Source organism: Aythya marila (genome assembly GCF_965140915.1).
Source record: "Aythya marila genome assembly, chromosome: 18".
Lineage (NCBI taxonomy): Eukaryota > Metazoa > Chordata > Aves > Anseriformes > Anatidae > Aythya > Aythya marila.
Window position 1 is genome coordinate 898,800 of NC_139059.1, and position 24,819 is coordinate 923,618.

At 56.5% G+C, this 24,819-nt stretch overlaps 1 protein-coding gene across 2 annotated transcripts; it reads right to left on the reverse strand.

The window, feature by feature from the left end:
* Nucleotides 1–9,572: 9,572 nt before the first annotated feature.
* NPTX1 (neuronal pentraxin 1) lies at nt 9,573–13,133 on the reverse strand. Of its 2 annotated transcripts, none has more exons than XM_082775263.1 (5): nt 12,660–13,133; nt 12,338–12,542; nt 11,818–12,062; nt 11,549–11,728; nt 9,573–11,445 (listed from the first exon to the last, which is right to left on the reverse strand). In XM_082775263.1, the coding sequence occupies exons 1-5, from the start codon at nt 13,110–13,112 to the stop codon at nt 11,224–11,226; spliced, it is 1,305 nt and encodes a 434-aa protein (XP_082631389.1). In that variant the 5' UTR covers nt 13,113–13,133; the 3' UTR covers nt 9,573–11,223. The 2 variants fall into 2 exon arrangements, with proteins under 2 accessions (XP_082631389.1, XP_082631388.1); XM_082775262.1 differs by having other exon boundaries at nt 12,338–12,545.
* Between the last annotated feature and the right edge of the window lie 11,686 nt (nt 13,134–24,819).

Genomic DNA, 24,819 nt, shown 5'->3' on the forward strand with positions numbered 1-24,819 from the left:
TGTGTAGGATCAGAGGGATCCCTGTGCCCAGCGGGGAGGGGTGAGAGGAAGCATTTGGGGCTGTGTCTGACCCCAACTTTGGCAGGGGGCAGAGGAGCAGCATCTGAGGGGCAATCCTTCCCAGCTGGCGGGACAAGGGCACTGCTCTCGTGTTGCTCCCAGCACCGCAGAGGCGATGCCCCTTCAATGCCACCGTCCACCCATCCTGAGGGAGCGGCGTGGAGGCAGAGCTTCTTGACAAGCTGATGCCAGCTTGAGAAATGAGTGGAATAACCAAGTGCCCTGGGAGCAGCCTGCCCTGCTGCCCCCGCCTCGCTTGGCCTCCCAATGCCTTGTGAGGATGCCCGGAGCTATCAGAGAGCCCCCCTGACCCAGCCAAAATGCCCTTCACAGGTGGGATGGGGAGGAGCTGGGGCCTGGCCGTGTCTTGCCGTTAGGCCTTACTGGATCCTCTTGTGAGGGAGGAGCACGAGCAGTGTAATTAGCAGCAGCAAACCCAATCTGGCTTAACGAGAACGTGCTTGCTGCACACAGCTGCCTGCAGGCAGGGGCCTGGTGGGGTGGGAGCCCCCCACTGCCCGCATCCACACGCTGCCAGCCAAAATCATTACCTGGAGGCAGCCCTGCCACCCCCCTGCATCTGGGAGGGGTGGGGGTGTTAATTAGGGAGTTCTCTGGGGGAGGAACTGGTCAGGGCCTTTCCCAGCTCTTTACACAAGCCCCCAGGGCCTCTGCCAGCAGCAAGCGGTTTGTCCATTTCTCCTTCCAGCCATGTGTGAGGCAGAAATTTCCACAGACCCCAGCAGCAGGGTCTTGCAAGGCCTGTCAGGGATTTAGGCCCAGCTGACGTGCCAAGAACCAGGGAATGGCTGTGCCTGAGATCCCAGGGGCCAGCCACCAAAGAAATCACTCTCTTGCTGCCGATTGCCACGGCCTGGTGTGGGGAGCAGCCTCCCTGTGCTGGGTACCACAGCAGCTGGGACCACCCCGGGCTCATCCCCCATTTGGGGTCACACCGCTCTGCCTGCAGGCTCAATGGGGTGGGCTCAGTGCCCTCGGATCAGCTGTGCCAGGGGCAGCCTGGAGGGGTGCAAGTACAAGGGGGCCGCCCAGGAGCCGCATGGGCACCCCAAGCTATCGCAGCAGTCCCAGCATGGATGGATGGCTCTATACTCATCGTGTCCTGAAGTAACTTCTCTGAAATCTGACTGCTTTGGGTCGGAGTCGTCTCAACTTCATGGCCTTGGGGGCTGCCGTGGTGGGGAGGGGGCCTTGTGGACATGGTGAGGTCAGGAGGCCCACGGCTGAGAGCTCTGCTGGGTTTGGGGAGCCCCCCGCGTTGCGCGATGCTCTCTTAGCTGCTGGGACCTGGGGAGTCGGTTAAACAAATTGACTAATCCCTGTGTTTGGTGTCTACTTGAGGCTCTCTGAACACAATAAGGGATTAACTTGGTCTTTATCTAATTGGCTTATAAACCAGGGAAGGGAAAATCGCTTTGTAATGCATGAAACCTCCTCTTAATGGAAACTCAGAGACCAGAGCTTGAGTGTCCTTGCTATGTAAACTCATACATATCTCTTCTTTAACTCTGCTGAAAAAATTAGCTTTTTTTTTTTTTGGATGTTAAGTACTTGTTCTTGAGTTCTCAATGATCTATTAGTGACTTGGTACAAAGCCTGGCTTGTTATCTCCAAAGGCACTTTTCTCTTTAACATTTGTATGTAACTGGTTGTGAGTCTCCAAGTGGGTCCCGTTGCTTGGTGTCTTCTCAGTGCTGTCGGTGGGCACGGCGTTGGGCTGGAGCTGCAGAACAGCAGCAGCTGGGCTGGCTGCGTGCTACGAACCCCAGCCCTGGCTCTGCGGGCAGGGACGTGGCTGTGCTGCCATCCCTCCTGGGCAGCAAGCAGGGACCGCGAGCTGGGGCAGAATTGGTCAGCAGGGCTGATAACTCCATCCACAGCAAAAACCTGTTGTGCTCCCGGAGGAACGTGGCACCCAGACAGCTCCGCGCAGCCACTCCTGCTGGAGCCGCGATTCCTGCTGGAGCTGTGCTGAGGGTATGGAGCAAGCCCAGTCCCTCTGCAGGAGGACACGCTGCAGGGAGCGGAGGTGTGAGCAGGAAAGCCTCACGGAGCTGCCTGTTCCCGGGAATGCTTGGCTCTGCCTGGCCCGTTCACCTCCCGTGCTGGGCATGTGGCCAGGTGGCTTCCCAAGCCGTGCCACGGGGAGCGGGCTCCGTGTCCCCCGCAGTCCCCAGCTGCTGCGCTGGCTCCTTCGGCTGGAAATTGAAGCCGGGGCCATTCCTGGGCTTCACTAAGCAGGGGGAGGCTGGAGGGAGCTGCTCACCCTGCTGAGACTCGTGTTGGAGAGCCCTTTCTGGCTGGCGTCCTTACGCTCGCCACCAGGCACAGCCTGAGCGGGCTTAATTAAAGCTGAGCCACCCTGTGCGGAGCCTCCTGCCCATAGGCTTGGCTTCTGCGGCTTGGGCTCAGCCCTGCACATGGTTAGAGGCAGCTCAAAGGCTGCTTTAGAGCTTTCCCGGGCAAAGTTGAGCTGAGCTAACTAAATAAAGCAAACCCATTCCCCTTCTGAACCTGGTGTTGGTTCAGAAGAATCCGGTGCTGGCTCCTTCCAGGTAGGAGCCTCTCACCTGCCTCCCGAGAGCTCTTAAGGGCACGTGTTTTACAGCTTGCTTTGTGCCCTGGGGATATGAGGAGAGGTGGAAGACTCGTGCCAGGCAGATGCTGGATGACTTGCTCTGCTACAGTGCCTTTGGATTTGTTTTTTTTGGGAGATCTTCCTTCCCGGTCTGTAGATGCCCACCTCATACGTAGCTTATCTGGGATCCCTTGGTAAGGGAGAGGGGATGCTTTAGGATGCAGGTCTGTGCTTCTCCTCCGATTATCGAGGGAGTTGAGATGAGTAACTCAGCCGCAGATGTCTGAGGCTGGGTGAGATGAATTCCCACCTCCGTGTCTGGAGCTGGTGGTAGGCTGGATGCTGCCTGCACCGTGAGTGCTGCAGGGACTGAGCTCTGCTGACTCAAGGCTTGTACTCCAGAGGAGTGAGCACTGAGGACAGGGAAAGTGGATTTTAAGGATTTCCTCTCCCCCTCTCAGTCCTCATTGCTCTTCCCCTCCAACTTGTGCTGGTCAGGTAGATCTAGGAGGGGCGATTGCCCTCGTGCTTCCCAAAACCAGGGCCCAGCTGTAAACTGGTAACATCACCCCTGCCTTTATGTCAAGGCCATATTAATTAAAAGCAAACGAGCGGAATTTCTCTTGACATCCGAACTGATAGCAAGTGAGGTGATTATGAGCTGCACGGTGAGGGTGGTGGAGCCCCCAGGTGCCGGCTCCCCTTTGTGCTCTGCGTGCACCTGCCCCTTCTGGAGGCCTGAGCAGCTCGCTTCAGGAACACGAGCTGAAGGCCGCACGATCCGCCTGGAAATAATTCTTGGTTTAGCTCCCAACACAAGGGCTCTGTGCGGAATGTTTCCTTAGGAACATGCTTTTTCTTGCTTTTCTTGGACTCGCTGCTTGGCTTGTTGTGCCTCTGCCTGCGAACTCCCAGCTGTTCGCACTCCGCTGCTGCCTGTGAGCCGGTGCACTGATTTTTATGGGTTTGATGTTGTTTTCATGGAGCGCTCCTGAGAGCCTCGTGCATGGGAGGCCCCTGGTGAGCGCAGGGACGTTGCCTCTCACCCTGCCTGGTGTGGGCAGCTCTGCCGGGGGGTGAGCAGCTCCCTGCTGATGTTTTGTCTGGAGCAGTTTCTCTTGTGTGGAACCAGCTCCTTCTGCATGCTGGGTCCGGGGATGCAATTAACTGGGGCAGTGGCACATCTGGAGGGAGGGCTGCACGCCTGCCCCGCCACAGGCTGGGGAAGGAGATGAAAGGGAGGAGAGGTCGCGCCGTGAGCCTGCTCTGCTCCCGCGTCGCTGCTTGAAAGAGAAATGTCCGTCATCTTCGTGAAGAGCATTAATGCCAGCTAATAAAATATCAAACAAATTCTTTAGAGAGTGCTTAGGATCTGAAAGCCTGTGATAAATCTGGGAGCTTTGTAGGTTGCTCAAAATTACAGTGGGTAGCAATGCGATTAAAGCTCTCTGATTAACACACAAACCTTGTTTGTAACGAGCGGGGTTGGGAGGGTTTGGGGAATCCAGCTGGTGTGTAACGAGGTTTCTCCCACAAATTACTTGGATATCAATTAGTTTGCTAGGTAAATGTCACCTGCTTTCCCTCTGTTTGCGCTGAGCTGGCATCCCATTAACCCGCCGTGGTGGGGCAGGGGCAGTGCCAGGCCTGGGGGATCAGAGCTACGGCCTCGCCCCCGCAGCCGGGGGGCACCAGGAGCTGCAGCCCGCCCTGAAGCTGTGCCCACAGCCGGCCGGAGCCACCTCCTGCCTTCTGGCTGCAGGCAGACAGGGTTTTATTTTGCTGGAAATAGCCCCCCCCCCCGCCGTGTGGCTGGCTGCTCTCTCGCATCCTTCTGCGGGATCTCCCGAGCGGTGTTTGGGCCCTGTGGCTGCAGCACCCGGGGCAGGGGAAGCAGCTGAGGATGCTGGAGCTGCTCCCAAATCCCAGGAGCAGTGGGGGAGACGAGGCCACAACATGTGCGGGATGCTGATGCCCTCTCCAGCCTGTGGGAAGGGCCCCAGTTTTTGGGTGCGTGACAGCTCTGCCAGGTGGATTTAGCAAGGATGGGGCAAAGGAAGGGCTGTGGCTGTGAGCCAGCACGGCCCCGGGGGCTGGGGGCTTTAATTGTGAGTTCCAGCAGCATTGGGGCTGCTGGGGGCACAGGGCCCTGCTGGGGGGGCTGGCACCGGGGGCTCCTCTCGGCCCCGCACGCCTTGGCAGAGCTCACGGCCGCTGACAGCACCGACATATGGGTGATCCGGGGCAGCAGCAGAGAGGATCTGGGGGTGCTGCCAACGGCCAGGCACGGCCCCCTCCAAACCTCGCATCGGCACAGCTCGGGCGTGGGACGCTGCCCGGCTCGGCCAGCTCGGGGTGATGTCCTGGGGGGTGGCCAAGGGCTGCTTGTGCTCGGCTCAGCTCCCCGGGGGCTGCTCATTCCCGGCTTTCCTCCTGCCGGAGCCCTGCGCTTCTGCTCTCCCCTCTCAGGTGGGGGGTAGAGGAGGGAAGGACGCCGGGGACTGGGGGTGCACCTGGCTGGGGGCGGCCCTGTGGCCGCGCTGGCTTGCATAAGAGCCTTGCAGCAGAGCAGCCAGGATGATAAATGTTAAAATCTGCTGCAGGCGATCGCTGACCTGATTTCCAGTCCCACTGTGAATCCCGGCATCTGTTGCTGGCAGCCTGGGTGCAGGCGGGCGCAGGCAGGAGAGGGGGCGCGGGGACCCGTGCTGCTGGGGCTGGGGTCCCCAGGGGAGGCGATGCTGGGGGTGGGCTGAGCGCAGGGCACAGCCCCGGCCCCGCTGCAGCCCGACCCTGCCTGGGGCCCGGGCTGGTGCCCACGGGATGCTTGGGGTCCAGCTCCGCTCCCTGTGGATTTCTGATAAGCAGAAAACAAATGCTAATTACACAGCATAATTAGTGTGATGCTGCATCTATTTGTAATCAGCTGTGGGACATGTTCTTCCTTCCGCTGTTCGCGGCTTCACTGGGGACCCTCCTGCGGGAGCCTGGCTGCTGTTCCCCCCCCCCCGTGTGTCTGAGCTGGGGCTGCCCCTCCTGGGGTCCCCGCACGAGGAGCTTCCCCCACACCCCTCGGTGCCGCCTGAGGCTTCTGCTGAGCTCCCGGCCCCTCTGGAAACCATCAGGGATGGATGGGAGGGGTGGAAGAAATTGGCTCAGCTCCTCCAAGGTGGCATTCAGCAGGGGCTGGTAGTGTCACGGGAGGAGAAGCCCAGGAAAAAGGATGCAGAAGGGGAGACGGCAGGGCCAGCTCTGTGCCCCTGCTGGGGGGGGGGAGGCTGGGCTCACCCCTTCGTGGTGAAGGAGGAGGGGTCCTGCCCCTGCCTGCGGGGGCTGCTTACAGCTTGTCCAGCTCCTTGCTGCAGGGCCAAGGAGCTCTGCTTGCCCAGGGCAGGGCAAACGCCTTGCTTCAGCTGTGCAGGGACAGGCTGATGGCTGGGGGGCGAGCCTGGCTCTTATCAGGGGGGCTGTGCATGGGGCTGAGCCCCCCCATGGCTCCCAGGGCTGTGTTCCCTGTGCTGGGGCTCGGGCGTGTTTAATGCAGGCTTCACGGAGCCCTGTGTCTCAGCACACAGGCACGGAGCAGGCATACGGTCTGACACACTCGGCACTAATTAATTTAATGACGTGTTATTAAGTGTGTGCCGTTGGCACTGCGTAATGGTGATGCTCTGGGGTACCTCTGGAGAAGCAGAGTTCTGCTGCAGGTGGCTGCCCTGCACCCTCAGCCAGGGATTCTTCTTCTTCTTTCCACCCTTCCCACCCCATCCCTGATGGTTTCCAGAGGGGCTGGGATCTCAGCAGAAGCCTCAGGCGGCACCAAGAGGTGTGGGGGAAGACCCCAGGAGGGACACTGAGCACCCCCGGCCTTCCTGCACAGGGCATGGATGCAGAAGGGGCTGCCTTGGGCTGTGCCTCCTTGCTGGTGTTCAGTTTTGCTATGAAACACCTCTGATATAACTGCACATAGCCCATCACCTCCTCTCACCCCTCTAAAGCTGAGCTGTGCCCACGGTGCGGGGAGAAAAGGCCGGGCGGAGGGGCGCGAGGCGCCTGTGCGTGAGAGTGGTTTCCCTCCCATGTGAGCTGCCAGCGAGAAGTCGGATCAGAGCTGTAAATCCCGGCTGTATCCTGCCCTTAAGAACTCTCCCTCGCCCCCGTCAATATTTCTGAGCCACCTCCCCACGTCGTGGGGCCTGTCCTCACGCAGCCCAAGATCTCCATCTGCTCCGCTGCTCTCAAAGCCTCCTGGATTTACTGCACTCAGCGCTGGGGGATGCTGGGCTGGCTGTCACCAGCACCCCGGAGGCAGGGCTGGCTCCTGGGGCCGTTAAACAGCTCCGTGCCCAACAGCAGCAGCTTCCAGTTGCAGGGTGAGGCGTCAGGCTTGGTGCATCCATCCTACTGATGGGGCTGTGCTGCTCCTCTCATCTCGCAGGATCCTCCCTGCCTGTTCCCGGCATCGCTGCAGCGGTGCCGGGGGTCACCGGGGTATGCAGGATGCACCCAGAGCTGCTGTGCTGTGCTGGGGGGGCTGGGCAGGGGTGACCCCAGCCACTGTGTCCCCATGGAGGGGGGGCAGTGCCCACGGCTTTCTGTGGGGTCTCGAGGCGATGAGCAGGGGTTGTCACCCCCCGATGTGGAAGCCTCTGCTCCGCCAGCACCCGGTCCTTTGTGACCATCACCCCTGCACCAGCCCCTCTCGCACACGCAGCCTCCCCGTCTGCTGCCCCCCCCCTGCAAGCCAGGCGGCCCTGCTTCAGGCACGGCGATGGCAGGAGGAGGGAAAAAAAAAAATCCTGTTAGTGTAGGTTTTTTATTGCAGTTTGAATCGCGCTGCAGCATGCGCTCCAGCTGACAGCATCGCTCCCCTCTCCTGCAGGAGCGGGCGGGCGCTGGCGTTTCATCCCGGCGGCTGGAATGGCTGGGGGGTGGCTGGGGGGTGGCTGGGGGGTGATTGTCACCCCCCCTGCACATCCCTGCTCGGAGCTGGGGGGGCTGGCAGCGATGGAGAACAATGCCAGAGCTGCTGCCTGTTCGCCGAGTAAAAATAGCATTCGCCTCGCAGAGATGTAGGCTGCTCCCGGTGCCACGGCACCAAGCAGCCCGTCCTTGGAGCAGCTGGGTCCCAGGAGGGGGGGAGAGGTGCGGGGTCTGCATCGGCACAGCTCCAGGAACCAGGGGTTGAGGGGTGGCTGCTGGAGGCCGAGGAGGGGGGGGGGCTTGTGGCGGCACTGCGTGGTGGTGAGGCTGTCAGGCTGCTGATCCGAATCGCTTCTACACCCAGAGGGGTCTGAGGAACTGGGGAGGGGAAAACCCTTGGTTGCACCGCTCTCAGCACCCCTTCTGTGTCCTCTGGCATCGCTCCTCTGATTTAATTCCTGTGCCCGCGCTGATCCCCCTCCTGTCCACCTACGAGCCTTGGCTGAGGCTCCCTTGGCAGCCCATCTGTGCCTTCTTTTTAATCACCTGCAAGAGTGACTGGTGAGTGGCATGTTACGCTCCCAGCCTCTCCCCCGTGGGGCTCAGTAAATTGCCCTAAAACAGTTTTGATGGATCGTTTTACCTTTTGCCCCAGGAGGATTCCTGAGGCTGATGGTCTCCTGCCAAGGGTACCGAGCGCCTGTAATTCCGCATCTGCTTCTGGCCCTGGCTGGAGGCGCAGGACGCACGTTGGGTCTCCAGAAATGCCCTCAGACCTGCAGTGTGGTTCGAAGCAGCCTCCCACTCCCTCACCTTTTTTATTGCTGGCTGTATTGAAACACTGAGGCATCCTTAAAAGGACCCGGAGCAGCCACAGGAGCCAGCGTGCCGAGGGAATGCAGATTTTATGGTGGAGGGGCACCCACTGGGGGAGGAGGGGGGATCGGGGAACCCAGGTGCATGGTCAGGGGAGTCTGCAGCAGAGGCTGCAATGCCTGCAGCCATCACTTGTGCAGATGCAGCCCAAAAGCCTGCAGGATTCTCACCACAGCTGTGCCCTCACCAGCCCCATGGAGCTGGGACCGTGGCATCCCCCTGGCCCCTCGAGCCCCGCATCCATGCCTGGGTCCTGGCTCACTGCCTTCCCCATCCCTTCCACGTGGCGACTGTCAGCACGTCGGGATGTGATGCTGGGACGCTTCCCCCTCGCTGACGGATCTGTTCCTGTGGTTACAGCTCCACTCTCCAGCCAGCTGCAGCCCCTGGGGCTGTGCCACCTCCTCCTTGCTCTTACGGGGCAAGGAAGGGAGCGCCGGTGTCCCCAGGGGCTGCCGGTGCCCGGGGCTGCAGCACCATCCATCTCCCCTTCCATCTGCAATGGGCTGCGGGGGGAATTGTTCCTGCCTGGTTATTAGGAGCACGCCGCAGCCTTCCTACTTGTATCTTCGGTGCTAAAAGCAACTCATCTGGCAAGCCTGTTGTGCAGCGGGTGTGCAACAAGTGGGAATGGGCAGCAATAGCAGGAAATAATGCCGCCTGCCCCACACAGCCACATCCCAGCCTCAGTGGCACGGGGGCAGCCGCTGTGGGGCTGTGCCCCAGCATCACCCTGCACCCCATGTGCCTTGTAGGGTCCCCCTGGGGCTAGGGTCACTGGCACTCAGGAGCACTCGCTGCAGGACACGGGTGTCGCCTTCACGGAGAGCCTGAGGAACTTTGGCTTCCAGCCCGAGTCTTCCAGCAATGAGGAAAAAAAAGAAAAAAACACTGCTGTGCTTGCTGGTGCTGCACACAGCAGGGAAGGATGAGCTGTGGAGCTGCAGGTGGTGCAGGCAGCCCCCCAGGCACGGCTCGGCTCCAGAGCAGGCAGAAATCCCTGCGTACACCAAAAGTCTTCCCTGCAGAGAGAGGGGACCTGCCCAGGGGGGCCGAGCAGGGGCTGCCCAGGCAGCTGACAGAGCACCTCAGAGAGCCCACTGTCTTTCTTCACTCTTTATTGTGTAAAAATAAAGTCAACAATTCATGTCATCTCGGCAATAAAATGGAAAAAGCATGAGTATCAGTAGAAACAGTGCATTGTCAGAACTGCTGATGCGGACTGGATGCGTAGTATATCGTAACCCATTCAAAATCCAAAGGAGACAATAGCAAGTAATAGGAAATTTTACAGCTTTGGTTAGCAAAATAACGACAGATTGAGATACACTTACTCTCTCCCCTACTATACACTATGTACACTGCGTTGGTATCACACCCTTTTTTTTTTTGGCAGATCAGACGCGAGCGGGACCCGAGCTTCAACCCTTTCGGCGGTCTCGTTCTCAGCAGGTTGTGCTTGGCGCGTTGCTGACGGGAACAGGTTCTTGAGAGCAACTCAAATTAACTCGAGATGTTTTTTTTTTTTTTAAAAAGAGCACAGTTAAAAGACGCTGCCCTGAGCCGCAGTTCGTACCAAGGGAACTCGATCTGGTGTGCGTGTCGCTGCCCTGTGCTCCTCACCAGCGTCAGCCTCGGCCCCGTCCGCGTCGCCGATTTTGCCATCGCTGGAGGTGGTCGGGGCGGCTCCGGAGCCCTGTGGGAATTCTCGGCCTCGTCCCCCGCTGCCCCTGGGGGGGCTGAGCAGGGGGGGCTGCGGGGTGATTTCTGCGATCTGTAGTACAAACCAGGAGTTTAGAAAAGGAAACCATACAAAATGCATTTATTTCAAAATACGCTTCTTTATCTCTTTTTTTTTTTTTTTTCCTGCAGAATCTCAAAGTACTTTTTCTCAGGGAGCACTGCTTAATTCTATAATCTTTTTTTTTTTTTCTTCATAAAAATACCTTTTTTATTATTATTATTATTGGTAATAAACTTCCTTTTACAGTAAGAGAAACAATATATTGTATTATCAAAAGCAGAAAGGCTTCAGACTTCTCAGTGGTAGCTAACCTTCCCGGGGACGGTAAAGGCTATTTTTTCACCAGCTACGGCGCGGAGGAGGCCTTGGGGGCTGCAGGCAGCGGCCGGGAGCACGTACCTGAGTGAGGCAGGTCGGGGAGCAAGGGGGCTGGGAGGGCCCCGCTCCTGCCCCCCGCAGCCCGGGGCTATGGCTGTGGTGCTGGGGGAGCGGTGACAGCCGGGGGGGGGGCACAGGTTCTGCCCTTCCCGGGGCTGGAAGGAAAATGGGGGGGGGTCCTCGCCACCTCAGAGCCCCAGCTCCAGGGGTGGTGAGGGGCCCTGGGGGGGAGCACGAGCGGGTTGGGGGGTTTTGCTGTCCTCCACCGGCTCCGGAGTGCTGCCCCCCCCGGGGGGCTGCAGGGAGAGGAGCCCCGCTCCGCCGCAGCCTTTAAGGCGATGATGCCCGGGGCTGGAGCGGGGCCGGGCGAAGCGGGGAGCCGGATCCAGGGTGGGGGGGACATGAGGGGCAGGACGGGGCGCAGCCGCGCCAGGCCAAGGCACGCAGGCGTTGAAGGACGTTGGCAAGACAGAAACCAGACGGTCGTGGGGCTCCGGGGGCGGGCAGCCCCGTGGCTTCGTTCTCAGTTGTTTTTGCGCAAAAAAAAAAAGAAGAAAAAAAAACAAAAAACAAAAAAAAAAGGAGGAAAACAAAAATAAATAAAAGAACCCAATGAGGAGGCTTCTCTCGCTTGTCCGTGGCCCTAGTTGAGCTGGCGGCAGGCCTCGAAAGTCCACTTGGTGGCCCCGCCGTAGATGTCGATGTTGGCCTCGGCCCAGGCGATGACGTTTCCCGAGAGAGCCTTGCTGCTGCAGGTGGCCAGGCCGTACACCTCGCCGGGGCTCAGCTTACGGTCCCACACGTTGAAGTGGGCCAGCTCCCCCACGAAGGCCTGCGTGGCGTCGAACCCGCCGCCCAGCGTGTCCTGCGGGGGTGGCGGCTGTCAGGGCTGGAGGAGAGGGGGGTGGGGGGGGGGGGTACCCGGCAGGGCTCAGAGCCCCGCGCCCACCCCTCCGCCGGGCCCTTACCTGCTCCTGGCCCAGCACCAGGACGCCCTGGGGCTTGATGGGGTGGTAGGGAGCCAGGTTCTCGCCGCTGCCCGTCTGCGTACCGTCCTGGTAGGCCTCCCACACGCCGTCCCGCGTGGTCCAGGTGACGCAGATGTGGTGCCACTTGCCGTCGTTGATGACAAAGGGCAGCTTGGCCACCTAGGGGTGGGGGTCAGGGTGGTGGCGGTCCCCCCTCCCCGCGATGCCAGCCTCCCCCTCCCCTCCTAGCCAGCCCCCCGGTGCCGTACCTTGTCATTGATGAGGATCTCCATGGGGTTGTTGCCCCACTCGATGAGCACCAGCTCGTTGGCCTGCCCGGGCACGGCGTAGGAGAAGGGGGTGCCCATGCCGGGGGAGGCGCTGGATTTGATCCACATGCAGACGCTGAAGGCGTACATCTCGGGCAGGCTCTTCTTCACCTTGGCGTACATGTAGTTGGTGCGCAGCGGGAAGGTGAGCTGGAACCTGTCCGGGGGCCGGTTGTCCTTCTGGCCTGCGGGGCGGAGGCGTGCTGGGACCCCCCGCTACCCGCTGAGGGAGTGGGGAAAAATCTGCCCCCCTCCCCACCCCGTTATGCAACGGGCCTTGAGACAGCAGCAAGGAGCAAATCCCTCCGGCACGGCTCCGCTCGGGCCATAATCCCCGGCACGGCAGCGCCCGCAGCGCCCCCGTCTCCTGCCGCCGGGCACCGGGTGGGCACCGGGTGGGCACCGGGGGGGGGTCCCGCGGGCAGCGGCCGGGGGCTCGGGGCGGAGGAGCAGCCGGTACCTTTCTCCAGGTCGCTGATGCGCTGGTGCAGCGATGTGAGGGTGCTCTCGATCTTGCCCCGTTCCTCGGACTCGTTCTTGGGGTTGAACTTGCCTTCCTCCAGGCTGTTCACCCGGGACAGGACCTGCTTCTCCAGGTCGTCGATTTTGTTCTGCAGTATGTCCTTCAGGTTGGTGGTCTGGCCGGAGGAGTTCATCCTGCTGAACTGCTGCAAGGAGCGAACAGGGGAGCGGGGCCGTTACCGCCGCACTTACCGCCCGGCTCCGCGCTCCGGGGGCCGCCGGCGGGACGGGGACGAGCCGAGCCGGGCCGGGCCGCGTACCTCCAGGTTCTCCAGGCGGGTCTTGAGGGACTGCAGGGTCTGCCCCAGCTGGCTCAGGGTCTCCGCGGCCGGCGCCCGGGACAGGTCCCCCATGGTGTTCTTGTTGAAGCCGGGCTGCCTCCTGCCGGCCCCGCCGCCCTTGGGCTCGCCGGGCAGCGCGTCCAGCACGCTCTGGCTCTCGCACCTGCCCAGCTTGGCCGTCAGCTCGCGGATCGTCTCCTTCTGGTTCATGATGGTCTCCTTCTGCTGCAGCACCGTCTCCCGCAGCTGCAGCACCGTGCTCTTCAGCTCCTCGGCCGAACCGGCGCCCGGCGCGGTGGCGGCGCACACGTCCCCGTCCAGCGGCACCGAGGTGCAGACGAAGCGGGTCTGCCCGAAGCTCTGCGCCCGGCCGCGGGGCGCCAGCAGCAGCGCCAGCAGCAGCGGGACCCCTGCGGGCAGCGCCGCGGCCATGGCGGGGCCGGGTGCGGGGCTGGTGCGGGGCCGGCTCCGCCGCTCTCCGCCGGGCCCACTGCGGCACGCGGCCCCTCTTATAGCGCCCGGGCGGGGCCGCGCGCCCTGACGTCAGGACGCGTGGAATCCCGGCCGCGCGGCGAGGGGGGGGTCCCGCGGGGGTGGGCGTGAGGGAGTGGGAGCGTGTGAGTGTGGCACTGAGCGTGAGTGTGAGTGTGAGCGAGTGTGAGAGGCAGCGGCAGCGTGCGGGGGCCAGAGCGGAGCGGGGGCGCACGGAGGAGCCGCAGCGGGCACCTGCGGGGGTGCGGCGGGGGGCGTACGGGGGGCTCCCGGGCCGTGGGTGCGCGGCCGTGGGCGCCCGCCCGTGTTGCGGGGGTGCCCGGCTTTGGTCCGGGGGTGCCCGGTTGCCGCCCGGGGGTCCCCGGTTGCCGCCCGTCCCCGCGAGCAGCGCGCCCGGGGTCGGGGCTGCCCGGAGCGGCGCTTCCCCGGGCCGCCGCCGGGGGGGCCCCGCGGGCTCGCCGTGGCCGTGGCGAGGAGGCGCGGGGGGGGCGCGGACCTCGGGGCCGCCGTGGGGAGCGGCGCGGCCCCGGCCCCGCTGCTCGCGGCTCGGCGAAGCGGCCCCTCGCCGCCTTCCCCCCCCCCTCCCGGTGCCCGGTGCTGGGGGCTCGGGGGGCAGAAGGGCGCCGGGGGAGGTCGGGGCGCTGCGACCCCCCCGGTCCTGGGCTGGAGTCGTGGCGCTGCTGTGGGTCTGGGACCTGTGGGCGAGGGAAGGCGCTCGCTTCTCTTCGTTTTAAGCAGGAAAAAATCCTCCGCAGGTGCCGTTTGGATCCGTCCTCGCAGCTGCCACCAGGACCGCCGCCTTCCTCACCTCCAGCGCACGGCCCTCGTCGGCTCGAGGTTCGCCCCTTGGAGCCGGGGGGGGGCCGGGAACGCTGAGAGCTGCGGGGCCCCCCAGCCCCAGCCCCCGGCCCTGTCCCCCCCGCTGGTTTTAGCCGTGTCCCCACTCTGCGGTGTTGCAGGTGCTGGGGCGGCGTGCTGCTGCTCCACCAGCCGTGACCTCGGACCTCCCGGCCCAGCTCGCCGCCTGCCCCAACGCTCTGCACTGCAGCAGCCCGTGTGGCTGGAGTATTTACATAACGCCAAGTTCTCCTGCGAAAAGTGAAGCAGTTTATTTACTAGCGAGGTGGGTCGGTAGAACACAAGGTCTGGCTGTGGAGCTGCAGTGGAGCCCCTCTGTGTCCCCTTCCCCTCTTCACCCTGGAGCTCAGACCTGATGAGCGCTCCCCAGGAGCTGGCACACACCGTTTGCAGCCCGGTGACTCAGTTTGGTGCCTTTTCTGTTGCAGGCGTTTACCTAGCCCCGAGAGTTTTATGACACACCACCGTGGCACACAGCGCTTCCTTCGCTTCCTTCTCGCAGGCTTTCTCAGCCGCCCTGGGGAGGTGCGCTCCTCCTCCAGCAGAACTCTGCAGGTTACAGCTAAAGCAGCGTTTCATGGCCAAACCCAGAGGCTTGAGGCTGCTGGGCACAGAGGAAAGCATATGGCAAAGCTGTCAAATCCCCTCCTCTGCCTCGGTTGGGCACGATAAGTGATGCCCAGCCCGCGGAACTGGGTGCAGCACTGGGACAAAGTGGCCACGAAGCCTGGGAAGGTGCCAGCGGTTCTGCAGTGGCTGCACTGGGCTCCTGGGGCACTTTCATTGTCAAAACTGTCTCAATGCTTTCATGGCTTTGTGGACCGTGGGGTCCCAGAGCCTCGTTGTCCTTCCTGAGGCTTCTGCTTGTGACCTGGTCCTGCCTCTGCTCAGCAGTTCAGGGCCGTAAAGCCCGGGAGGAGCTCACCTCTGGTGCTGTGTGCTTTGATTCAGGACCTGCTGGGGAGAAGTCTGCATTTCCCCCCGGGTTCTTCACTTCTGCCTTTATTGCACTGGTTACTTTTCCTCTTCTTTGCTCTCTGCGCCATACAGCATTTGGCTGCAACAAGACTGGAGCAGAGGCGAGTGAAGGAGGGGGACAGGCAGGGGAGGTTTTCTGGGCCGCTCTCCCTTTCTGTGCTGTTTTCTTTCTTTTTTTTTTTTTTTTCCTTGGAATAGGGTATGCTGTGGAAAAGGCTGAAAAGACTGCAGGTCTAATTCTTCTGCCACAGGCAGGAATGCAAACTAAAAATAATGTTACTGCAGGCAATGCGATTACACCAGTGTAAACTGGTCTTAGAGGCAGCTGAATTGGTACCCACTGCTGTTAACATCTGCATGGTATTGACAAAGCTGCTCGTGTCACTGAACCAATTTAAGTGGGAATCTTTTGTCATCCACAGTACATTATGCTGAGATGAGACCAAGGTGACAGGTGCAGTAAAATAAACACTCCGATACTATGGTGATGGAGACCGTATAAATACCTAGATAGGAAAAAACAACAAAGCTGCACTATAATAGATAAGCAAAATAACCCCCGTGCCTCCTAATGTGAAGAAAGAACGAGAAAATATGATCGAGATTTCAGCTTTTCCAGAATCACTGAATCATGCAGTAGGATCTGTTATTGCTTTTGCAGATTTAGGAGCTGTATGGGTATAATGGAATAATGGAGCCCCTATTATTTTTAACTCCTTTCTCGCCTCTTCCAAAGCGTTCTCTGTAGCCGGCTGATTTATTGCTCTGTAGATGAAAAGAGCTGAGCGCAGCTATCAGGGACCCTTGGAGATGATTTAGTTCTGAACAGGAGCCAGCAGGCGCATTTGTATTCATGATGGACACGTATAATTTTGGGTGGCCCAGGGTGCTCCCCCCAGGGACCAGGAGCCCTGGCTCTCCGGTGCCCTTGGCCAGTTGTCCAGTGCAGAGGTGCAGTACGTAAATATTCAATCTGTCCAAAGCTAACCTTTGTGTAAGCACGGCAGAGCTACAAATGCGTAAAGGACATTTTTAAAGTGGACAAATCTCTTTAATCCCAGGAGCCGGAGCCCTGGGGAGCAGGGAGTGGAAGCTTTCTCCTGTTTTGAAGCCTGCTGTACACAAACCATTCTCCTGTGGGGAATGCTGATTCCGCAGTTAAGTCTCCGCTGTGCAGTGGGAGCAATATGATCCATTATGGGATGGAGACAGCTTTGCGATGGGAAACAGTAATGGGAAGACTTCACTGAGCGAGAAACCCAGCTCCTCCCGTTCGTGCCTGCGGCTGCTGGGCAGCCAAGCCGCTGGCTGTGCCTCTGGGGCCCCCGGGAGCTACCCCCTGCAGCCCCACTCCTGGCTGCACCCCCAACCCCAGCGTGCTTAGGGCAGGACACGGCAGTGGAATGAGGCTGGTTTTTAATACCAGGGCTTGTTTTTTTTTTGGGGGGGCACAGCAAGGACAGGACCTCTGGTCACACGGCAGCACCGCTGTCCGCGTGGGTGCCGCGGGAGCAGGGTGCTTCCCAAAGCCCTTCGCCTTGTGCAGCCAGACGAGACGCCTGAAATGAGCACACACCTCTGAGCTGCTCTGGGGTTAGGTCTGGAGAATATATGCAAAATTTTTGCTTTTTCTAATGCCTTCAAAAATTTACAGATCTCATTAGAACAGCCTGAGCATGGTGTGCAGCTAGTGCAAACGCACTGTTTGTAAGGCAGAGTATTCCCTCCTGTAGCAGGCAAACACTTTGGACTGGAGTTCTGAAATTTGCTGCATTTTGCTGCAGTCTTTCTTTGCAGATCTCTCCCTCTCTGTTTCTCTCCCTCTCTCACTCACACATTCGATCTCTCCCCTTTTTTCCTTCCCTTTCTTTTGTTCTTCCCATCTCAAAAGTCAGTTTCCTTCTAAACTGCCTGACATTTGCAGCCAGTGAGAATGAAAAGTGTGTTCTCCGTACTGGTATGTCTCAGTGATGCTATAGGGACATAGGTCCTTTCATTGCAAATAATTAATTTAGCTATATATTGCATAACATCCTAAAAAGCTTTCTAGGGCAATCTCATGCTAGCTGGATGCACAGCTCCTATCAATATTACATTACATTTGGGTACAACAGTTATGAAGTTTCATTAAAAATTTAATTTGTGGTTTAAAACTGCAGCATTCCCTTAAAAGTGTAGCAGAGAAACCATTTTGGCTGCTTGAGGACTGATCTTGCATTAGCCAAAATCGCAGGGAGAGCTGCAGAAGGGGCTCGGATTCCGGGTGCTGCTCCCTGCGCAGGACGCGATGGGCTGGAAGAGGAGCGCAGCTCACACTTGGCGCCTGCCAATACCGGGCTCCTGCTGGGCTCCTGCCAGCTGCGAGAGGCTTCTTTGGAGAGCAAAGCTGAGCATTAACCTGTGCCTCTGGTTAGCAGCCACAAATGAGACAAAAAGGGGCCAGGTTCCCAGGTTCTCCACTCTCACGGCACCCCATTTACCGATCTGGGGTCTGGTTTGTCTGGGGAGGAGGTGGTAACTCCCGAGGAGCAGTCAGAAAGGCGTGCTGGGCCCCGGGGCTGTAGGACAGGAGCTGGTCTGCCTCTTGTGCAGGCTGCCGGGGAATTAGCTGTGAGCCCGGGAGTCCCTAAGGAGAGGATGCTGATGCCTTTGTAGAGATCACAGCCAGCCTTCTCCACCGCCTTACGCAAATTAAAAATCTCTTTCCCGTCAGCGGAGCTGTCCTGCTGCAGGAACTGGGGGACGGGAGGAGGACCAGGGCCCAGTATCATGTTTTGTTAATGAAGTTTTGTTGTGACTCTTCAGCAGCAGATTTGAATGGAGGCAGGTTTAAAACATCCCACATCCGCCTCTCAGTTTCGGAATTGATTTGTACAGTAATTTCCAGCCCTACCCGCGCATACGCACACGCATCAGAAGAGCCACCACCTTGTCCTCCAAGACCATCCCTCAAGTCATTTCTGGCTTTCTGGGATTTACCTGCTGCAGGTGGCAGCGGGTGATGGATGCAGCTCCTTGGCCACACGTGGAGCTCCTGGCCCCGGTGGGCTCTGGCCCTGCTGCTGCTGCCTGGGGGGCGTGGGGCTGCCGGCAGGGACAAACCGTGACTCCGTTTCTCATAAGAAACCACACTGGTGATTTTTTTTTTCTCTGTCCATAAAAGGAGGAGAAATTCCTAACCATCACGGGGTGTTTCAGAAGCCAGCACAATCCTGGTGTTTGCTTGAGGTCTCTGCAAAAGATCGCTTCCCTCCCACTACCGAGAGGATAATAATGGGGAGTGGGTTCCTAAATCCCTTAAGCTGCTTTGATAGCTTCAATATTTAGCTGTAATCCTACTGCTGCCGCCATCCAGAAACAGCCCCGTGTCCCCGTGGCTCCGGGGCTTCGTCCCACCTTGCAGCGCTCCATTTTCACAGGAGAAAAGGCGGGGCAGGATGAGAGGAAAACATCAAAAGCCAGAGACACTGTTGTGCCCCAGTTTTTTTTCGGTGATTATTTATCATTTTTCGCAGTCTCCTGCTCTCTTTCTCCCACGCTTTCTGCTTTATTATGTTAATGTGTGTGGAGGCAGGGCATGCCTCCGTGTGCGCCTTCGGGAGGGATTTGAAGGGCGGATGGACAGGCAGCAGGATGGCTCTGGAGGGGCTTCCAAGTGCACGGGATGCAGAGGGGCAGCCTGTCGGAGTCGTGCCAGTCCCTGTGCAGGCACAGGTACACAGCAGCCCTGGAGCAGGGAGCTCTGCCCTGCAGCCTGCTCGTGCCCCGGGAGAAGCTGGGCACTCCCTTGGTGGTGGGCGAGGGAACTGGCTGCCAGTGCCAAAGTCAATTTGTGTTGGTCGGTGATGGTTCGGTTAAAACACAGCAAGGTTGTAAGGGCAGTAGAGATAAAAATGCTCTAATGCAATAGGAATTCATTGCATTTGCCCGCTGTGAGGCGTGACCCTTACCTAAAATGTAGCTTTTAGTGGGGAGAGGAGCTCTCACGACATTGAAGATTCTCTGCTGGCAAGGATGCCATTAGGGCTGGGTACGTTATTGATTCCTCTTCCAAGATTTAAGCAGCAGATAGTGAGTGTAACTGGAATGACACAGAAGCTGCTTCCAGGCAGTAAGTGGAGCTGGAGACGTTTTGGCTGGTAAGCAGAGCTGGCGCTTCTTGAGCTGAAGGTGCAGCGCGTGGCAGGGGCCCAGTGAAGGCTACAACCAGCACCGGGATGGGCAGCAGGAACAGCATCTTTTGGAGGTGAAAGTCTTGCAAAACTCTGGGCTCCAGGACACCTGGAGGGGTGCACATTTCTTTTGGCATTTGTTACAGTACTTTGCACTGTGCTTCTAGAGCTGAATGTTATCCAAACTTGAGAACAGCAGCAGTGCCCGGCTTTGGCTGGTGCGTAGTAATAATGTTGTCTGTATGTGGTCTGTGGGTCTGGTTGCCTCGCTTCTTAGGGCTTTTCTGCATGAGAAATCTAAAAGAAGTTAAACTGTGAACCCAGAATACGCGAGCTGTGCTGCACTGCTTCCAAGGACAGAAACTCTTGGCATGGTCTCTGGAAGAGGAGTAAGCTTCTCGTGCTTGCCACATCCTGACTGTTCAATCAGCAGCTTAATGGGAAGTCATTAGCGTACTATAAATTCACACATTAGATTTATGTAGTGCTTATTTTACCATGTTGAAAAGCCTTTACTTTCCTGCTGTATGGATGTTCCCCAGTGTAAATGAGAAGTTCGTGTATATATTCATCTTGTTTCCATTAATTATAATAAGTCTGGTCGCATTATTTCTTAGAAACCTGCTGGAATTTCAGCAGCCAACGTATCAGCCATGAAGCCCACCAGGACTTAGAAAATAAATGCTGATCGTTGTGTCACTCTGTATCAGGAAGCTGAGTCTGAAATATCCTAGGCATAAGGAAAAGTTCTCAGATGGTTTATTTCAGGGGAATGGTAAAAAGAGGACTAGAGAAGCGTGCTGCTTCCATGGACAGTTACACTTCTTGGGTGTAGGAAGAGATTTTTTGATTTCCCCATTTAAAAGGACATTAGTGGTTAACACTGCATGGGGCAGCCCAGGCTGTATGTTCCATTCAGGTTTGTTTTGGTTCATCCAAATCTCTTGGTTGTTGCCTCTTCTTCACTCATCATAAATCCAGACCCTCACGGTTCTGCTTCTGAAGCAATCTCTGCATCATTGTGCTGGGCATTTCCAAAAGCTGCTCCACGAAAGAACTCTCCAATTCCCAAGCTCAAGAAGATGGTACAAGAACTTCTCAGCAATGTCCAGTGAAATGCCGCATTAATCCTTAGTAGCCGGCTCAGTTCTGGTTCAGGAGAACGTGGAGCCCAGCCTGCCCTCTGTGGGAAGGTGCGCGTGCTGAAAGGTACCCTGGAAAATGGGACGTCTGCTCTGAATGCTTTTGACAGGCTCAGAAGGGTCCAGCAGAATTCACTGGCTTCTATTTCTAGTGTGTTGGGTTTGTTTTGCCGCTGAGTCAGAGCTGATACCGATCTATAGCGGGTACAGAGCGTTTAAGGAGAGATTTCTGCTCTTAAGAATGAGAAAACCAGTGACTGTCTGCTGAGGTTACATCTATCATGTGTTTTTAAACACACATAGCCTGATAACCTAGCAAATTATCCAGATTGTGAAGAGACAAAGAAAGATAATGATAACAAATGAGCTTACATTTATATAACGCCTTTCATTGAGATGGATAGTGAAGTGCTCTGAGAACTCTATTAACGGATTCCACAAACTATCTAATCTATCGTATCCCCAAATGTATTGAGTGCAGCTTCACTCAGGCTTTATGAGAAAAACACCTCCATTAAGCAACCAATTTTTGTCCGTCTTTGGAGTGGTCATTTAAGTCTCCACAGTGCAAGCAGGAATGCAGAAATCTTTACATTTGTCAGTGAACTGAAGCCACCTTTGGGGTGAAATGCAGCGATTGCTTCACAGTCCAAATTACTTCTAACGTCTTCGCTACCTTGTATCCAAGGATGTCAAATACACTCATTAACTAAACTCTACAGCTACTAATTCGTCAGGAAACTTGTCCTTTTGTAGCTTAGCGGTGGCAAAGAGAAAAGGGAGAACTCCCAAATTTTCTGCTATGATCACTGCATCGCCTCTTCTCTCTCCCCTTTTCCTTGGTGAAAAGTTTCCCCTGATGGCAAACCGTTTCTTCCACTAAAAGGGCAAGGAGAGATTTTTGACCTAGGATTTATTCTGGCCTTTTCAAGGGAAGAGAAGAATCCCATCACACTCCTAATGGGGCACCCCTGACTAAGACACAGTTTATGCCCATTTTCTGTCTCCCATAATCTCAAGGCCATGTGAGTGTCTCCACAGCAGCACATCGCTGCAGCATCAGGGAAGGGTGGAACATGGGAACGACCGGCAGGTGAAGCTCTGCGGCCACCACCCCACAGCCCTCCCCAGGGCCCCTCTGTGTCTCCTCGAAAAGGCTGCTGCCTCCCAGCTGTCAGCCCTGGGATGCTCAGAGGCTGTGAGTGTGGATTTCCAGAAGGAAATCTGTCCTCACGGTGCTGAAGGGGTGCCTGTGCTGCAGGAACCGAGTCCATGCAGAGCGGGGCTGTGTGCGTGGAGCTGGATTTGCTCGCTGAGAGCAGCACGAGATGGTGAGACTCAGTTTGCCTCTGTTTTTTAGCGGTGGTTTCCTCTGCTCCAGGTTGGATTCTTCTGCCCTCTGTTTTCTCCACCCATTTCTTGTCTTGGCAGGGGAAAGCTTCAGGTTTGCTGTTCTCCCGAGACACCACCATGAGTCCTGTGCTGTAGGTAAGCTGCTCAGAAAGCAGGCTTTGCAGCAACAGTAGTGACAGGAGGGTACTTTGTACTACAGGGCCTTTGGCAGGAAGGCAGGAGGGCACTCTGTGACCCCGAATCTGGCAGGTTTGATACCACAGCTTGTTCCCAACATCACTGGGGCATTTCTCTGCCCGTGTGCATGTGTATCCAGAGAAGCAAGTGAGGAAAAGCATGCCTGTGGTAGGAATATACCCCCGGTTCTCTTCCTCGCAGAGGGAGGTCACTGGGATTCTTTTACAAGACTGAGGGTCAATCCTATGAATCATTTCTTGATGTGTATTTTTTTTTTTTTTTTGATTTGGCACATAACAGCAACCACCCCCTTCTCACCTGCCTCCTGATCCCGTCCTCCCCAGGCTCCAATTCCCACTCCCAGCCTCAAGTCTCCGACTCACATTTCCTGCACGGAGGGAAGCGGGGAAGTCTATGTGCTGCACATGCATAAATAATAGAAATGAAATCATGCTTAGTTAAAAATAGATATTCTTCCTAATAAATATTTTACCTCCTGTCTGCAGGATATAAAGCTTCCCTGACTAAAGTGTTAAAACAAACCTTGTTGTTAGCCCCTAAATGCTTAAAACAACCCTGGCTATGGCTGTACAAATAACACTTGGCTGGGAGTCCACGTGTGGGGAAGGGATGTCTTCTCACGCATAAGGACACAAACATATTCTTACTCTTGGAGCCTTAAAAAGGATAGCCCTTTGGCTCAGGGCACAGACCTTTGAGTCTGACTTTGACTCATTTGGTGACCTGTGGATGTGACTAATGAAAATTAAAGATAAAATCTCTCTTGGTATTTATGAATAGTTCTTCTTTACATATCTTTCTTTCTTCCCACCCAAGAGTGGAATTAGAAGTAGCTGGCTGAATAGGGCAAAACAATGGGCACTGACAGGGACCAAGATAGGAGGATTTATCATTAAAAAGAGTGGCAGGTGGAAGAATTTGTCAAAGTGTGTTTCTGGAAGATAATCCTTCTGCGTTTTGGTCTTTAGGACTTCAGTTAATGTGCCTTACGTGACATGACATTTCCATTCCCTAGATTCCCTAGGAACAAGGGTTTTACTATGCTGCCCTAATCAAGAACAGATTTGCTAAATCAGGGCTCAGTTTTGTAGAAGATAAAGCTGGAGCTGAAGCAGAGTGATCTGAAATGCAGCGAGACCCCAGCGTGAAGCACAGCAAGTGAGGTTTTGCCTGTGAGCGTGTGCGTGTTTTAGGGGGGTGCAGACCCAGCGAAGCAATAAGTAAGTGCCACAAAGAATTCAAAGGGAAAATCTCAGCCTGTGGGCAGGCAGATGTTTGACTGTGGGACTCCCAGTTGTATTTTCAGAGCACTGAAACATAATTGGCATTCCAGACTGAGTATAGCCATGTTTTCCTTCATTAAGCAGGCAGAGACCCGGTCAATACAGCCAACCAAGCTCAGGACACAGCTCGCTTCACCCAGCGCTTGTGCTGATGAATTGCACTGCCAGGCTCTATCGACTGGACCTCGGTCTGCTCTCGCAGAGGCCTCGATGCCTTGCTCTGATACAAACACCCACCTGGCCACCCCCCAAAATCATGTGGCATGCAGGGGTCAAGCAAATGCAGTGTAGCTGAAATCCCAGCGAGCTGGCTGTTTGATCGCCAGACAGGCTGGATGCTTGGTGCGAGTTTTTGGAGCCTTGCTGCCTCTGTGGAAGGAGTGAGGTGTTCCAGGGATCTGCCTGGGGCTCACACCTGCCTGGGTAACATCCACGGCTGGCTTGGCTGTGCGGCTGGGAGCTGTACAGTAGATTTTCAGACTGGAGCTGAGCATGCCTCAAGCATGTCAGAGGATGGGACTTCAATTAAGAAAGGTCTGGACAAACTGGAAACACCCAAAAATATCTTGTTTTGCTTCGTTACGGGAAAACGCAATGTTCCTCACACAATGTGTGGTGACACTAATGAATGGTGCAGAAGAGAGAAGAGGTTACAGTACCTACAGGAAAATGGTGACAACGAATCTGTGGATTACTGAGGATCACCCACTGAAAATGAGTCAACAATGCCATCCAGATTCAAAAAGAGCTACGACCCTACTGGGGCGTGTAGGTAGGCAGGCAATAAAACACACACATAATTGTCCCCTGCCCACAAGGCTGTGCCCAGAATGCTGTGAGCAGCCTGGGAACAGCTCAGGAAAGCTGTGAAATGACTGGGGAGAGTCCAGAGAGGAGCAGCAGGGTGAGAGGTCTAGACATGGGATCCAAAAACGAAGACTAAAAGAATCATTTAGTCTGCAGAAGTAGCTGAGATGACTTGAAAACAGCTTTCACATACATAAGAGAGGGTGAAAGAGGATAAATTGTTCTCTCTGTCTACTAAAGGTAGGAACGAAGAACCCACTTTAAGTTGGAAAATAGCTGTCGAGCACATAGCTGGAGAAGGTAAGCAGACTCGATCGCTGGAGGTCTTAAGAGCCTATGATACTGTAGAAGTATAAGCTAAACATTATAAATAAATAAATCAGGACATTAAGAAAGCCCACGCGTAGCCCAGCAGGATAAGCACGTAGGTAGCCTAGATTATGCACTCTAGCGGTGTGGGGCATGCCATGGTCTATCGAAGCTGAGAAATATTTTGTCTGAGTAAAAGCTGCAGAATTTTCTCCAGAATGAGGGAAACCAGGACCTGACACTAGACTATGGAGTGAAATGAAAGAAGCCCAGGGAAAGGCATCACTTCTAATAACTATTTTTTTATGGAGGTATAAATGGAAGATTATTCATGTCTCTGTCTGGTTCTTGCCCTATGGAGACTGAAATAAGGTGAGTAGCTTTGATTAAAGCATAAAGCTGCAAATGATCAAAGAGAGCCCATGACCACTGTCCTGAAGATTTGCATTATCAGAGAGCAGATGCCACCACCTGCTTGGCAGTGCTATATTTGAAAAAATCAACTCATTCTGATTTCCATCAAAACTTGAAAAATTAGGAATTCAAA

Bases quoted from the DNA above. Each gene is read 5' to 3' on its own strand.
- NPTX1 (XM_082775262.1), bottom strand. From the start codon at position 13,112: ATGGCCGCGGCGCTGCCCGCAGGGGTCCCGCTGCTGCTGGCGCTGCTG. The intron at 12,546-12,659 runs GTACGCGGCCCG...CGCTCCTTGCAG, and splicing joins CCCGCCTGGAGAACCTGGAG to CAGTTCAGCAGGATGAACTC. The intron at 12,063-12,337 runs GTACCGGCTGCT...TCCGCCCCGCAG, and splicing joins CATCAGCGACCTGGAGAAAG to GCCAGAAGGACAACCGGCCC.